The 16,107-nt window shown below is 44.4% G+C and overlaps 1 protein-coding gene across 1 annotated transcript in view; it reads right to left on the reverse strand.

The window, feature by feature from the left end:
- Positions 1 to 1,141: 1,141 nt before the first annotated feature.
- The window catches only part of slc43a1b (solute carrier family 43 member 1b), a gene marked incomplete at its 3' end in the record, with an annotated part of 15,078 nt that continues 112 nt past the window's right edge, over positions 1,142 to 16,107 (reverse strand). Inside the window, exons 2-15 of the mRNA XM_079759076.1 lie at positions 14,234 to 14,388; positions 10,621 to 10,807; positions 10,228 to 10,283; positions 9,932 to 10,008; positions 5,920 to 6,012; positions 5,634 to 5,767; positions 5,251 to 5,390; positions 4,602 to 4,748; positions 4,098 to 4,133; positions 3,648 to 3,786; positions 3,294 to 3,423; positions 2,636 to 2,709; positions 1,470 to 1,593; positions 1,142 to 1,357 (exon numbers count right to left, since the gene is read on the reverse strand). Of these exons, the coding sequence (XP_079615202.1) occupies positions 1,142 to 1,357; positions 1,470 to 1,593; positions 2,636 to 2,709; positions 3,294 to 3,423; positions 3,648 to 3,786; positions 4,098 to 4,133; positions 4,602 to 4,748; positions 5,251 to 5,390; positions 5,634 to 5,767; positions 5,920 to 6,012; positions 9,932 to 10,008; positions 10,228 to 10,283; positions 10,621 to 10,807; positions 14,234 to 14,387 (1,707 nt within the window). The 5' untranslated portion in view covers position 14,388. The remainder of the gene's footprint in view (positions 1,358 to 1,469; positions 1,594 to 2,635; positions 2,710 to 3,293; positions 3,424 to 3,647; positions 3,787 to 4,097; positions 4,134 to 4,601; positions 4,749 to 5,250; positions 5,391 to 5,633; positions 5,768 to 5,919; positions 6,013 to 9,931; positions 10,009 to 10,227; positions 10,284 to 10,620; positions 10,808 to 14,233; positions 14,389 to 16,107) is intronic.

Below are 16,107 nucleotides of genomic sequence, written 5' to 3' on the forward strand. Positions count from 1 at the left end.
TTATCAATCCCCTGTAGGATAAATTTGTTAATGTTTGCCCCTATAAAACAATAATGGTAAAAAAATAAATACAAAACATGACGGTAAGTCAAACCGTCCAATCTGAAGGCTCTACTTAACTACTCCCCCTACTCACTTCAACCAATACAAAGCAAATAGAACTGAGTAGGGGAGGGCGTAGCCTTACTAGTTTGTGAACGACCCAGAGAAACGCAACGCAAATTCAATGTGAACATGTATGAGGCTTTAATAAAACCCAGACGATTTTGAAATTCCGTCATTTTTTGTGTGTCGCAAAATGAGCACATGTCCGGGCAAAAGAGGACGTCTGTTTACCCTACGTATGGGAAATCCATTTGATTTCTACCTGTTCCACTGTTGAATAGCGGCGCAAATTGGTGGGCACTGGGCACTATCCTGGTAATTTCTCTGCGTGAGAAATGCGAAGTGTGGCGTGTGAGCCTGTGCATGGGTTGAATTGCGTGCGTCTCACGCCGAATGCGTGAGACCTGAGAGCCCATTTATTATCAATACAGTTATGATATGGTCATTGTTTCTGTCTTCAAATGTGTTATGATATACACATGCGCCGAAATCTTATGTTGTTAAACGTAGCCCAATAGGGTGGGAAAATCCGCCCAATCTGGCAACACTGCTGAACGTCCTCAACCCCAGCGTCAACGTAAATCAATGAGACCAACTGAAACAAAGCCGATATGAAACTTAAACTGATTCTGAAGAAAGCATAAATAAATATATCGAAATTTCGTTTTGATATTATTGAAGATACAAGTGTAGATTTTTCTTCGCTCGCTGTTTTTTTTTTCATCTTCACGGAAGTGAATGCGTCTTGGGTGTATAGCGGGCAGGCAATATGTTAGATATCTAAAACAATAAATGTTTTTGACTCAAGACATGTCGAGTCAATACAAGTCAAAGAGGCAAAGTCTGAGTCAAGTCTCAAGTCAATAGCAGTCAAGTCTAAGTTGAGTCGCAAGTCATGTGTAATTTTGTCAAGACAAGTCTGAAGTCATCAAAATCATGATTCGAGTCTGACTCGAGTCCAGGTCATGTGACTCGAGTCCATATCTCTGGCCAATACCGGATGCTATTCTACCTATCTCCGAACTGCAGAGTTGGTCTATGCCGTGAGTCCATTGGCAGCTTGTCCGTTGGTTGTGTGACCTTTGACTAGGACTTCAGCATTGCTTGGGTTCGCTACATTCAGAGGGGTCTTCTCTTTGTTTGATAATTGGTCCCGCTTCTTCTTCTCCTCCGACAGATTTCTACGGTGATAAAACAGGTAGCCAGGCAGCAGGAAGCCGGCCAAAGAGAAACCGAGCAGGCTGACATTGATCTGTTGATTGGGCAGAAGTGCCAAGTTAGTGTCACATGTTTGTACAATAAGATAATAACATATAATAACATTCTACAATAAGAATACAATGAGTGTGTCTCGTGAGTCCTACCCAGAACGGGTCTCCATTGAGGTGTCCCACCATCAGCATGAACAGAGGCTGCTGGAGCAGAGCAAACAAGGCACTGACCATAGACTGCATACCGGTCAGCGTCCCAAAGTGGTTGGCCGGATAGCTGGAGGCATACAACAACAACGTCTAGATGAGACCAAATCTAAGACTTGCGACTAGACGAAACGGTATCAGAACGCCGCCTGATGCCATTGCATGCCGTCTCTCAAAATTTACCTTGTCCTAAAGAAAGGTAGGCAGAATCAGAGTCTCTATGTGGGGATCTACAGTTCTACAGTTTACCAGGCAGATCTACAGTTTAACAAGCAGATCTACAATTTACAAGGCAGATTTACCAAGACAGACTGCCATCTATTTACATCAACAATGAAGTAACAGCGATTACGTTCATACACAATGATAACGATGATGAAAACTTGTAAATACTCATTCCTGCTAATCTGCTTCTCCGTTATTAATAAAGGATCCATATCTAACTAGGGCTCTGTTCCCAGGAGCCTCTGGTCATGCAAAGAGACATATTGACAACCGTTTTAGTTTCCACCATGGTACACATACCCAAAGTCAGTTCAGCTTGTACTTTATGCAATCTATGTTGGTTTGGGATACACTTCTGAACAGATGTTAGTGTTACATCCATTGGGTACATTTGGAGAGAGATGTATCCTGTTTAACCCTGTTTAAGTTAGGCTATACTAAATGCAGGGTACTTTTATATTCGCCTATTGAGTAGAAATATGGGCTATATGAAGAGGAGTGCTGCTGCCCGTCTCCTGGGCAGGTGAACACCACTAGGCACTTAGGAATCTAACTGGGGATTGCGTCTCAAGTTCACCTTGTCAGATCACTGGTATTAAGTGATCTGACATTATTATACAGTAAATATCTACTGTATTATTATACAGTAAATATTCAACATATTACTTACTTCAACTGTAAACTCAACAGTAGAGGCCACTAAAGCCTAAACACTTCTCCTTTAGAAATGTATGTAATACCTGCGCACCACCCAGGTGCCACAAAACCCTGTCCCTCGCTGCTGAACGTGATCCTGGAGGAAACACTGAACCAGGGCTATATGGGGGGGGGGGGGGGGGGGGGAGAGACGGAGCAGTGGTGGGGATACAGCCTAGTGGTTTACTTACACGGCTGCATACAGACCCCCACAGCAGGAGTGGATGAAGCCTCGGACCACTGTGTGGAGGACAAACGACACCACCTGCACACACACACACACACACACACACACACAGTCTACTGAACTCCTTTGCGTAAGCAGATGTTCTTCCTCATTTGCCCACACATCGCGTAACACGGTCAGAACATTTTCAAAAGCACAGAGATATATAACTAGTGCTGCAAACATCTTTGCCGATGTGCTTTGCTAAGGGACGGACACAGTCGGTGTTGTTCTGATTACTACGTCTTCTCCTTTCAGGCAGCCTAGGCATGTGGAAGTGCAGGGCTGCCTCCTGCCAATTCAAATTAACAACACATTCGGTCATTGCAAACAGAAGTTTGCAAGTTTCGGTCATTATTGACAAATACAGGAAGGGAGGAAGAAAGATCTGATCACAAGACTCATTCTTATACCAGGTGTCAGCTGACATCTTCAGAGCTGTACACTTGTGAACATTTCACCCACAATGAATTCTGATGTATTTACAGGGCCACAGAAAGACATTGGTTCTGTTTAAATCGGTCCATATGTGACCTCTGTAATGAACTATTTACAATGTCACCATTTCGCAATCTGGTTCCCTTTATAGTTCCCTGTCCCATCACAGTATGTTTTTTTCTTACCTGTATGGGCAAGTTGTCAATCAAAGAAATAATTCCAAATGTGACGAGCAGCAGATTGGTGAAGATGAACGCTCTCAGAGCATTGGTTAATTTTTGGATCTTCTTGTCTCTCTTCGGGGAACCTGATTGGCTGGAAGAGAGAAGTGAATGAATCCCCCAAGATGGGATGTTTGAGACGAGACTGTGCTTCATAGCGACACTAATTTGAGTCAACTTTGATTGTTCCTAGCTTCACCTATAAGTAAGGTGTGGATTCAAGTCTCTGCTAAATGACTAGATGTTAATGTAATATGTACAGAAGTGACATTTCCGTGCACCAGTACTTAAATGCTTCAGCTGCAGCTGATCTCTTACTTTTTTTCTGTGAGAGCGAGGACGTCCGCCTCTTCTTCCTCGCACTCCTTCAGCCTCCAGTCCATGATGTAGCCAATCAGGGGGCAGGTCAGCAGGCACAGCAGCTGCAGAGAGCCAAATATGGAAGAGTAGAACCCCACTAGAGGAGGAAAGAATATCAGAGGTCAAAGATCAACGATCACACACAACAAGACAAATATTTTCTCTTGTGATCCCGAAAGTGTCATTTAAAATCCAATAAAATGGTTCCCTTAATGTGCAACAGGTATGAAGCCTCACCCAGCCCCAGAGTCCAATCAGACTCAGCCAGGTGAGGCTGCTTAACCCAGACAACCTCCACAAACTCTCCCACAAATACATTTAGAGGCTGAGAGACCACAGCAAGAGAGAGAAGGGGAGATATTTAAGGAAAACAGAAAACCCTCTCCTTTCCAGATGCTGAGGTCTCACCTTGTTCCTCGGACTGCAGAAGCAGCTCTTCAGATGCTGTAACAAAAAGAGACTTATTGTTATGAAACATTATTTCCAAATGTGTTCAGCACTGAGTATGTGAAGGAAAACTGTGTAACCGTGGGGGGGCTCTGACAAGGTGACCGCCCAAAGTTTAAAACATGAATACATGGCTCTAGTTTGATTCTGATACTTAACGTAGAGTCCAATCAAAACTCGTTCTTTACCAACATTTCCACTTAGATCTACTTTATATAAGTGTGACAGACAGCTTCAATGCGTATACCCATTCTTGTCTTTTACGGTTGAGGAAATAATGTATGTGTATGAGAGATTATTATTGTTACGGTCGATCATAAAGCAAGCTTATGAACAGACAAATAGCGTAGAAAAATATGACTTTGTCTGCCACATTATATCATAAGGAATAAATACATGCATTATGGAATGTGTTAATGTGTCTGTGCCTGAAGTGTACAGTATGTGAGTGATGTGAGCCCTCACGATGCGGTTCGCCGTGGGTGACCAGGTACTCCAGCATCTTGTTCATGGCTCCCATGAAGAAGATGAGCCTGAGCTGGGTCATCGCCATGGTGATGAGACTCCACAGGAAGATGGGGGAGCAGACAGAGTGAGACAGGGGAACAGCATCTGGACAACAGGGGGCAGGGCGAGGAACATCAGGATGTATACAAAGCTATGCTAAATGTTGATTAAAGTGCGACTTTAAATCATGGAAATGCTGATCTTCCGCAGCTAAGCTAAACACACTGGTGCGTTGCAAATCCTTCTAGTCTCAAGCAGCTTATGGACAGCTTCTAAGAAGCCCCTTGATACGCAATGTGACCGTGCCCCTCAGCAGCCAGTCTTTGTCAAAGCAAAACGTAGTCAGACAGCGCCATCACCGTGGATTCACTTTTCATTATGATAATGAGCAATTGGAAAATAAGTAAAAATCGGGTCCATCTCATACTGCAGAGATACAGAGAGAAAACACTGGGAGTCCCACAGGCTGATAAAGAGCTTCGGTCAAAAATCTGCAAAACCTCACTAGTGTGTATACTAAAGTGTATACTAGTTTGTAAACTGTATGTAACTGTAAAAAACAGACGATATGAATCACAAAAAACCCTTATTGACGTCAGATCCTCACCCTGCGGCTGTGAGCCGGGATGGTTGGGCTCGTCTACTCGGTGGCTGTTGGTGGTCTCCACGGTGGACACATGGGTGTAGGGGGTCCTGTTCCCTGCCATCTTGTCCTCTATCATTACGCCACTCAGCTTCACCTTTTTCCTGTAAGGAGTAGAGGAGAGACGGTGAGGAAAGCATTTTAGCAGACTCTTTTATTCCAAAGGCCCCTACCCACTCTGCAACAAACCCGTGCTGAGTCTGCCGACTCGGGGGGGGGGGGGGGGGGGACAGCGAGACACCGACAAACTACAGTCGAGGAACCATGTAACCTTCTATCTACCATCTACTGTGAGGAGGGTGTGGGAGTGTGTGTGTGAGTGTGTGTGTGTCGGTGTTTGTACTAACGTGTATCGGATGTCTTCTGGCGCAGGGAAGGACTCTGTGGGCCAGTTCAGGAAGCAGTTGAGGAACACCAGGCAGGCCATCCCAGACCAAACCCACATGATGACCCGGAAGGACACGCCCAGGTCGTATATCAGCTGCACACACAAACACACACACACACACGATACAAAAACGGGGAACGAGATCATGAAAGATTATGAATGTGTGTGTGTGTGTGTGTGTGTGTGTGTGTGTGTGTGTGTGTGTGTGTGTGTGTGTGTGTGTGTGTGTGTGTGCTGGTTGGTACCTTGACACCAGGAAAGGTCACAGCAGAGGACGCATACGAGCCGATCATCAGGGAGAGGATGGTGGAGCGCACGTTTCCAAACATGTTAGGCAGCTGGACACAGAGAGGGAGGACACACACACACACAAACACACACACATACACACACATTTCATTGATTTCTAGCACATTACTTAATTTATTTGACATTGATTATCAAAATGCAACGCTGGGCTAGATCTGTTTACACTGGCTATACGCAAACCAAATTCCCATCGGCAGAACAGTGACTCTTGTCCCCTACCAACAGGTTGCACTGTAGCCCTGTCAATTGACTCTGTATTAGTAGTTAAGAATAATATATTGGCCAGTGCTGAGAAGACCCCTCCACACCAAAGATAGCAGAGATAGTCGAATAAAGCGTGGGTGGCAATAATATAGATGTTTTTTGGCTTGGGGATCTGGTCTGGCCCAAATAATCTTGGGGTTCGACTAATATATGACTAAAATCTCTGGTGACCATCTGTCGCTCCCACTTTGGTATTTTAAAACATGAGGATGTTTCTGTATTGCATGCTGACAGGAAGCTATAAGTGATCATATCCTCATAGCACGACATGCTGTGCTGTGAAAGCCTCTGAGTGTCTGAACGACATCGGAGATGAACATGCCACACGTTCTATTGAAAGCTAGCCGTTTAAGCTAATGAGCCATATGTTGCACATGGTCATAGGCGTCGATTACGCCGGGGACGCTGAGGACGCGTCCCCACCAGATTTCTTCAAGATTCATTTTGTACCCACCACTTGTAAAAAAAAAAAAGAAAAAAAGAAAATTGAGTTGAATTATTATGGATTATTGCACGGGTCTTCTCAATGCCGTGGAACGCTCCGTTCACTTGCATGGGCTCTTCACAACTTCCGGCGGTGAATTATATTTGATAATTCACCGTTGCTAAGTATAATTGACCGCTGTCAAGGAAAACAAAGGACTTTTTGCCTATAATGACGTCTTTGTTATCACTCCTCAAGTAGTCCGGTAACTTTTCGTCTTCGGTTGCTAAGCGACGTCAACGCCTTTGGCTGACTATTTCTCTGCTGATCAACACTACGAATGCTGGTAACAAATAAATTGTAAAAGGACACAGCATGTGAATGTGTCATTTTTTGTGGTATGTGTCATTTTTTCGTTTTGGCACGTAGCCGTGTAATAAGCAGGATATTGTATAGAGCGTCGCCGGTCATTATCGAAATTAAGCCCCTTCAGGGCGAAGCAAGACACCTTCACTGCGCGTCGGTGTCCTGTTCGCCCTGTCGGGGCTTATTTTCCCGATAATGACCGGCGTTCTATACATTATCCCTTACTTATTACACGGCTCTTCTCAATGCTGTAGACTGCTCCATTCACTTGCATGGGGCTTCCTAACGTTCAGCTGTCAATTATTTTTGTTTATTTCACGGCTCTTCTCAATGCAGTGGAATGCTCACGTCCATCATATAAATAAATGTAAGACGCGATATTTATTGCTTAAGATTTGCTGGTGCTGTGGCGAGGTCTTGTGTTTTTTTCACTCAAGTGGTCGGCTGGTTTAACTTGCAATTGATAGTCGGTGGAGTCAGTCTCTTGTTGACACAAAGTGATTTTTGGTCATTCTTGCTTTGCTTGAATTCTGGAATAATTGTGGGGGCGGGGGGGGGGGGGGGAGTGCATGAGTTTTGGTCAGAATGCCTGATGTAGGCTAGTTTTGATGGAATGCGTGTTGTGAATTGAAATGTGCAACAAATATTTTTTTCTTTTTCAATCTTGACGACTTTTGTAGTGCTCTGTGTAGCCACACGTTTGGCCCTTCTGAACTTAAACAAGCAGTTGATTTCCTTTCCTAGCTCCTCTTTATGTTGTTAGCTTAGCCATATCATGTCACGTTGTCAACATTGGATACATGGAGCAGAACATAGTGGGTCATATGTCCGATGCTTTTTGGAAACGTTTTCTTCATAAAACGTGCCAGACAGATTTTGTATACATTTTATTCCTTAGTAATTAGCTACATGGGTATGCCGTCTTTCAGAACCTTTCATTACCGGTGTTACACCGAATTCTGCGACCCACCGAAAGTGTGACCCCAGGGGGTGCTGTTGTACATTTTCTGCAACATGCACGTTTCATTATAACAAAAACATAAATAAAACATAAGATCTCCCACCACCGGTGTGTCTTTCCTTTCTTGATACTAACATTAATTCTAAACAGCGTTTTACCTAGTAGTCTATAATAGGAAATGCTCAAAGGTAAATCAGCGTAATTTAACACTGACTGTAGCTTTTTATGGGTAAAGAAGCAACGGTGAAGGACCGTACTAAACGCCCTATCATTGTATGGGTCTGTAAAATGCTAATCAAGTCAAAACAAATGTATTTGTTAAGCACCTTTAAGAGAAAGGTTATTGGTTGGGTGAGATCTTATGTTATATTTATGTTTTTGTCATGCCTGTCTACGCTTCAAACTCGTGCATATTGCAAAAAATATGCAACAGCGCCCCCTGGGTTCACACTTTTCGGTGGGTCACAGAATTCGGTGTAACACCTGCACTAAAGAGAAAAAAAAGAGTGCATCTTCATTGTACCTCATTGCATCCCCATTGCACTTCTGAAAATGCACTTCCCAATGCGTCTCTGTCCCCAGCACATTTCAAACCAAACTGACGCCCATGGTACATTCTTTCCCTACAATGCCTGTTTATTTTACAGCTGTGCTTGAACACCAGCCAGCCAGCCAAGCAGCTATTCAGTGATTATTTTAGGTGAAACTGACCTGAAATAAACTACACACTGAACAACAAATAATGGTGTGGAAACATGGAATCCAACCAGCCCTTATCTCAGACGTCATTTGAATGATAGTAGCCAGTAGCACAGTGGCAAAATAATATATGTATATATATATATATTCTTAAAAATCACACAGGCATGCACAGATTCACTTAAAGCCATGGTAGGCAGCCAGATAAAGACACATTTTTAAAGTACCCAACCTAAAAAAGCCCACCTCTCCCTTCGGGTCTCTCTCAAAGCCACTCCCCAAAAACGAGTGACCAGCTGGCTTCAGAACAGGTCTGATCTTCTTGTGGAAAACTCTGGTCTTGAGGAAGAGACTTCCTGCCTACCTGGCTATTCGGGCCAATCACATGATTTTACGGTCTTATTTTGCTTATTAAAGGCCTGTGACAGCCACAGATACCAGATTATTTTTCTATTTATGTCTGAGCATTTGATTTAATGATTGCTGTTGAGATGTAAAGATAATTTAAACAAATACAACAAAAAAAGGCTTCTAAAATAAATTGCCTGGCTTTAGTTTAAAATCCCTTTTACAGGTTCACAGTTATACTCACACACATATGGAGCTAAGGACAAATAAAGGCAAGGACATGAGGGAAGGAGTGTGTTTGTGTATGTGTGTGGTTGTGTGTGTGTGTGTGTGTGGGGGGGGGGGGTCTAACTGTGTGTTTTAGATAGGGTTAGGAAGGTATGGGAGGGGTGTGTAGGCTGTCCACATTTGTCATTGGCTAGGGGCGCCCCGCTAGAATTCAACACGCACAATGGAACAGCAAATGTCACTCAGAAACACACACACACATACGCACTGACAGACACGCACAATGTTATGTTTGGCAACATGTGGGTGAGCGCGTGCAGCTGTTATAGAAGAGAGCACTTGAGATGACGTAGAGTTTGGCTACTGCTGACAACAAGCACCTCAGGGTGTTTGTTTAAGTGCACAAAATGTCCCTACATACTTTCAAATGAAAAGAAGTACAAGGCAACGCTACTTATTGTGCAAAACATTTTGTCCATGTATTCTGTTTACTCAAAACAAGAAGATATTATGCAATGAAAGTGCCATGTTTGACCAGTCAATAGAAAAGTACAAAACAAATTACTAAAACGGTCACTAGTTTAGTTTAAAGCTGAAATTCAGGGTATTTTTCTGTTTGTGTTTATGCGTATGCTTGTGTCTTTGATGCACATCTTACAGTAAGTGAGGTAAAAGTGAGGCAGATTCCTCCGAAGCCGTTGAAGGACACAGCGAGGAAGATGATGGGCGACAGTACTGTGGAATGAGGAAGGAGAAGAAAAACAAACAAGTCAGGAAGTAGAGAGCAGGAAGTGAGGTTCCCCTGACCCAGTGGGCTGACCCAGGAGCCACATGACTGACCCGACCGCATGAGGAGCTCTCAGAATGTCAAGGTGGAGTTCATTTATAGCTGGATGAGGCGCAGAGACGGTGTGTGTGTATTTTTATGATACGGTTATTGATGTGTTGTCTCACCTTCAGGATTATAGGCTGCTGCAGCTATCATGGCACAGGAGGCAGCAAAACACGCACTGAAATACAGGCCACAGTTCAAACACTCATACAATGAAAATAAAATTGATAGCATAACTGCCAAAGTCATATTTTAAGTTTCATCTTTTATTTAGGGTGAAAAAGGCCAAAGTCAAATGGATGACTGAGGCAGATAGTGTTTATGGAATGTTAAAAACACTCTGGTTGTCTTAGGATATAGCCAATGAGGCACAGCGTTAGGAGAGTAGAGTTAAGTTAGACATCCTAATTTGGCTGAAAATATGACTTAGGCAATTATGCTACGAGGCTAGCGATATACAACACACTATCCCATCAACTCGATCCCACCAGGCACCGCAGCGCAGAAAGACCCACCTGCCGGTCAGCCTGAGAGGGCGGGGCCCGTATCTGTCCATGAGGATGCCCAGTGGAAGTGTTGCGGCGCTCAGCAGGAAGGAGCCGATTGTGAAGCCCAGGTTGAGCATCTCCTCCTGGTCCACACAGCTCCGCCACTCCCCGCTCTCCAGGGACGTCAGGTTGCTGCCGCCTGTCTGGTTCTCTTCTACACGGAAACCAAGGTATTTCCTCTGTCATTAAATATACTCATTGAAATTTGTTGAAGTTCAATCCTATCAAACGCGGTATGCATCAAATCATTTATGTTTCTCAATCCATAATATATAAAGAAAAAGCCTTGAATGAACTGACTCACCCAAGCAAGCAAGCAAGCAGACAAGCAAATGTATTTATTAAAAAGGAAAATCACGTTGTTAATGAAGTCTTCCAATGTTTTATGGAGCAAAGGCTACCCACAAGGAATAATATGGATCTGGACCAGGGAAATAGGGACTAAATCTAAATCCTTTTTCTCATACAATAGCCCTATCAGCTACTGCCTAGAATTTAGGAGTTTGATTACCCTTTAAAAGAATAGTTCACCCTAACAAACTATACTTGTGAAAACACCCTTACTTTTAGAGTTATTCCTTTAAGGGCATTTTAATGCAAAATAGTAAGGTTGACTTGCTCATTTGTTTCAATTTTTTAATAAAAACAACCCAGACCTAATGGATCTATGGATGTATTATAAGACAGAAGATCGCTTGTGATAAAGACATGAGCCAACAGACAATCAGTGGAATTATGCCTTGTTTCCTCTATCATTACAGAGATGTTAGACAGAAGTAGTAGATCACTTTTCAGAAGGGGACACTTTTCTTCAGTTTACTACTGCCGGCCGAGTTTGTGTTCACCAGTTACTCGCTTACAGGTCCCAACCTGCACTCAAATGATTGGTAAAAAGAAATTTGGAGCAAGGTAAACGCCCCTTAAAAGTCCCATGGAATGCTACTTTATGGATGCTTGAATATAGATATTAGTGGGCCCCAAACACAGTATTTGAAGACGTTCCTGAAATTCAGCCGTGGTGCAGAATTAGAGCCACTACGAGCCAGTCACACATTGAGCTTTCCCCAAATGCGCCGTTTCGGTGTCTGTAGCTTTAATGCAAATGATGAGGAGGGAGGCGGGTCAAGGAGGAGGGTGGGGGTGTGGCTCTGAGCATCTTGCGGCCACGGTACCTTGCGCTCTGTTTACAGTGGATGTATCGCAATGGCGAGGCGCACACAGCCTTTTGCCGTGTTCTGTAAATATTCTGGAACACTCCGGGTGCTCCGGTGGGAGTCCTGGAGCTCTATATCTAAATAATATCATATTATACATGGATATCTATATCATGTAATGTATATTATCACAGCCAAAAGCTGTGTGAGCCTCCAGACAATATTATGAATCTCAAACGACTGTGTCGGGTTCTTCGACGTCTCTGGTTCTTCCACGTCAATCAATCAATCTGAAGTAGACTGAACCACCAGTGGGGGAGAAAGGGATTGTTGACCGCGGTTGTCTCCCGCCGGAGCCTCGCTGCCGAGGGACCACCGCCTCGGCAGCGGTCAGCGCTTAGGCACCACCGCCTCCTGTAGCAGGCAGCGCCGAGGCGGTGGTCCCTCGGCAGCAGGCAGCGGGAAGCGGGGCTCAAGCGGGAGACATTCGCGGGCAAAAATCCCTTTCACCTCCATATCATTGTTTATGTACTTCAGGGAGTCGAAGCCAAAGTTCCTTACCCCCCAATTCCTTCTCCACCATGGCTAAAATAACCCCCACTACGAGTCTCGTTTTGGAAATACCAGAGACGAGTCTGGCGTGTTATGCGCCACCCATAACACCAACAGCAGAACGGTTATCCAAATACCAAAGAAGTGTACAACACTTGCGTTACAGTCCAGGAGCTCTGTATCTAAATGATATCATATATGCATAGATATATCATATAATACATATGATCACGGCCAAAAGCTGTGTGCGCCTCCAGACAATATCACAAATGACTGCGTCGGGTTCTCCGACGTCTCTGGTTCTTCCAAGTCCACATCAATCTGAAGTAGACTGAAACACGACATGGAAAAGAAAGGGATTGTTGCTCGTGATTGTTGACCGCGGTTGTCTCCCGCCGGAGCCTTGCTGCCGAGGGACCACCGCCTCGGCAGCGGTCAGCGCTTAGGCACCACCGCCTCAGCCGGAAGCGGGGCTCAAGCGAGAGACATTCGCGGGCAACAATCCCTTTCTCCTCGATGCCATGGTTCATGTAGCCTACTTCAGGGAGTCAAAGCCAAAGTTCCTTTCCCCCAATACCTTCTCCACCATGGCTGAGATAACCCCCACTAAGAGTCTTGTTGTGGAAATACCAGAGACAAGACAAAGTCATCGTCTCTGAAATGCTCCGAACACAGCACTAATCTGGTTCCAGTTTTTTGGTATTTTTCCAAAAATAAATTGCAACCATTTCTCCCTTAATTCCTCAGTCTTTGGCAGGAGATGCAATGTGTACGTTTTGCTTTAGCATGACACACAGGTTCGATTTTGTTCTGCCATTGCATTCAAAATTCTGTAACTAGCCTGTTATTAAGCAGCACTAGCGCAATCTCGACTCCTTCAGAATTTCTGTGGGTGGTTACGAACCAACCAAGTGGGCAGGTCCATGAATAATAATTTGACAACGCTACGTAGCAGTGACACCTTATTCCTTTCATTGGCTATTGCATACAGCAGACAAACTGCATAGATTTCAAACTTACCACAGGTCACAAACTTATTCTGACCTATGTTATTTAACAAACAATAGGAAAAATGTGATTTTAATGGCATGGGATCTTTAACCCAGATTTGAGCCTTCCATCAGACTTCAAATATTAATCTGAAGTCTGATTTGTGAGACTATGTGACATAGGACTTTGAATCTTACTTACAACGGCTTTAATCTTATTTAAAGGGACAGTAAACCAAATTCGCCTCCTCATGTTCATCATGGAAAACTATGCTATTTTGTCACTGTTACTAAAGTAGGACCCTTGTTTAGAGGAAACAGCTGTCAGTTCCATTGTTCTTGCCAGGCTCTGCCAACAAGTTTGTGAATGTTCTACTAGGAGTATGTGGATGTGTGGAGCTCCGTCTGGTGACGCCTGGGTCCAAGAGAGGGTTTGGCTTCTCAGACACTTAGAGTATAAAGCCACGGTGTGAGTGGCGCTCTTGAAATAGAACATCTCGTTATAACGCTCATATACAATGAAGGTACTAGCTTAAAACAAATAACACAAAGTGACATTGGGGGTCGTAACCAGGGGAATAATATGATCCCTCTCCTACCAAGAACTCCCAGCCCAAAATACATTAAAAGAATTCAGATAGCGTTCCGATTCGAGCTGAAACAGGCGGTTCCCTTCTTCTAAACCCCTGTTTCATCTGTTTATCCTACCATTTTAGCTGCCCATTCTGGCAACCATCGCACTGAACACGATCCCTGGAAGAAGGTCTTTGTCTCCTACAGTCTTACAGGCTTTCCTCCTTGCCCACTAGAGGGGGGTAGGGCAAGTGGGGGTCTCATAAAGTGAATCCCTTTTAGAGTGTGACTACGAGCACGGGACGACTCTACCTGCACACAGGTGGGAGTAGAAGCCTTCCTTCTTCAGCATGATGAGCAGCGAGCCCCATCCCAGCAGCACGGCGGAGAAGAGCAGGTTCTCGATGACCGCCGTCACGGCCATCCACCACCGTCTCCGGTACGCCGTGGACAGGCTGTGTGCCATGCTGGGGAGAGGCAGCCGCCACACCACAGAGTTTACTGACTGAATGACACTCAGATCATATCAACAACAGTGATAGTTGCAGTATAACAGTCAGAAACAGGTTTGAAGAAAGAGCATGGCTGTGAAAGAGTTAAATAGTGCAGGTTTAATGTGTGTTTGCTAATAACTACTCCTGATTAAATTCTCATCAAGTTATATGAATGACCACAAAGCTATCTCATGGTTTGTTTGTTGTTTGTTTGTACCCTTCATAGTAGTACCACTTTTCCTAAGTAGTGACAGCGTTATAAGTTATTCTTAATTATATTAACGGGGGGGGGGGGGGGGGGGGGGGGGGGGGGTCAGGCAGTGACGAGAGGGAAGACGGGTAGACATAGATACACACCCCCTTCTAACCTTTCCAAGTAGCTGAGGAGATCAAATGTCCTGGGCACAAAAAACATGAGTCCATGTTACTCACGCACAAACACACGCAGTCACCAGAACCAATCCATATGCAATGAAACCATAGGGAGTTTCCGTTCCTGTATAGTATGTCATTTTGGAACATATACATGTGTTCAGATGTCTGTGTGAAGAGAGTACAATTATTTGTGTGTACATTTTTCCTTTGTATGTGAGATGGAAACTATTTCAGCCCCTAGAAGGTCTCAGGACAGGAAGGTGACTTTGAGAGAGCAAGTGTGCTTCAGACACACACACATACATACACAAACGTAAAACTGGTTATTCAGTACATTGCTAGATTCATAGATGCATTACACAGACAGACAGACAGACAGACAGACAGACAGACAGACAGACAAAAAACAGTATAGCACTTTTAAAGTATCAAAAAGTGAGTTACTGGTAAAAGCAAGCTGCATTCAGACTGGGAATGTACTGTCCTCTTTCAGGAAATAAAGAAACATTTCAGAACATGACTGTACTGATTGGCTACATTCTGCACAGGAGTTGGACGTAGTTCGATCTCCCTGAGAGATGGGGCTGTTGCGGTAGGGTGTATACGATACAAGTTGGGCAGAACTCCTGATCCATCTGTTAGAGCGCTCTGAACGCAGCGGCTGCACAGCAGTAGGCATTCAAGGTCTTCTACAACTCGCCCCACCTGTCTGTAGAGCGGGCCAACCATCAACCCACCGAGTAACATGTCAGAATACATCTCAGTACCACGGCAGACACATCCACGAGAGGTGGATACAAGATAAGCAGGTGTAAACAAAGATGTTACCGTGTCTGAGTCCTATAGCTGATTAGCATATTCCCAGACACACCCACACAGAAACACCCAAACAGACACACCCACCCACCTAGCCCCCCCCCCCCCCCCCACACACACACACACACACACACACACACACACACGCACACACACACACACACACACACGCACTTATTAATCTTACTTTAACCATTGTTGAGATAAAGAAAAATACCGATATAGGCTACTGATATACAAAAAGTCGGTGGAGGAATTAGCCAATAGCCCGTCCAGGAGTCCAAAGGAGAAGGCAAAGAAGCGATATCGATGAGTGCAGAGGGACAACAGATGTGTGCGCACGGAAGACGTTTACAAACACAGGTATTTACATCCTAGGCTCGCGAAGGGTAAAGCACATTTCTCTATTTGTACTCCAGACCTTGACTAATTACCAGTGTGGCCAGCAGACAGCAGAGAGACGGCCATAAAGCCACGCGTCCTGAGCGCATTGAAACTACC

Source organism: Pollachius pollachius (genome assembly GCF_949987615.1).
Source record: "Pollachius pollachius genome assembly, chromosome: 2".
Classification (NCBI taxonomy): domain Eukaryota; kingdom Metazoa; phylum Chordata; class Actinopteri; order Gadiformes; family Gadidae; genus Pollachius; species Pollachius pollachius.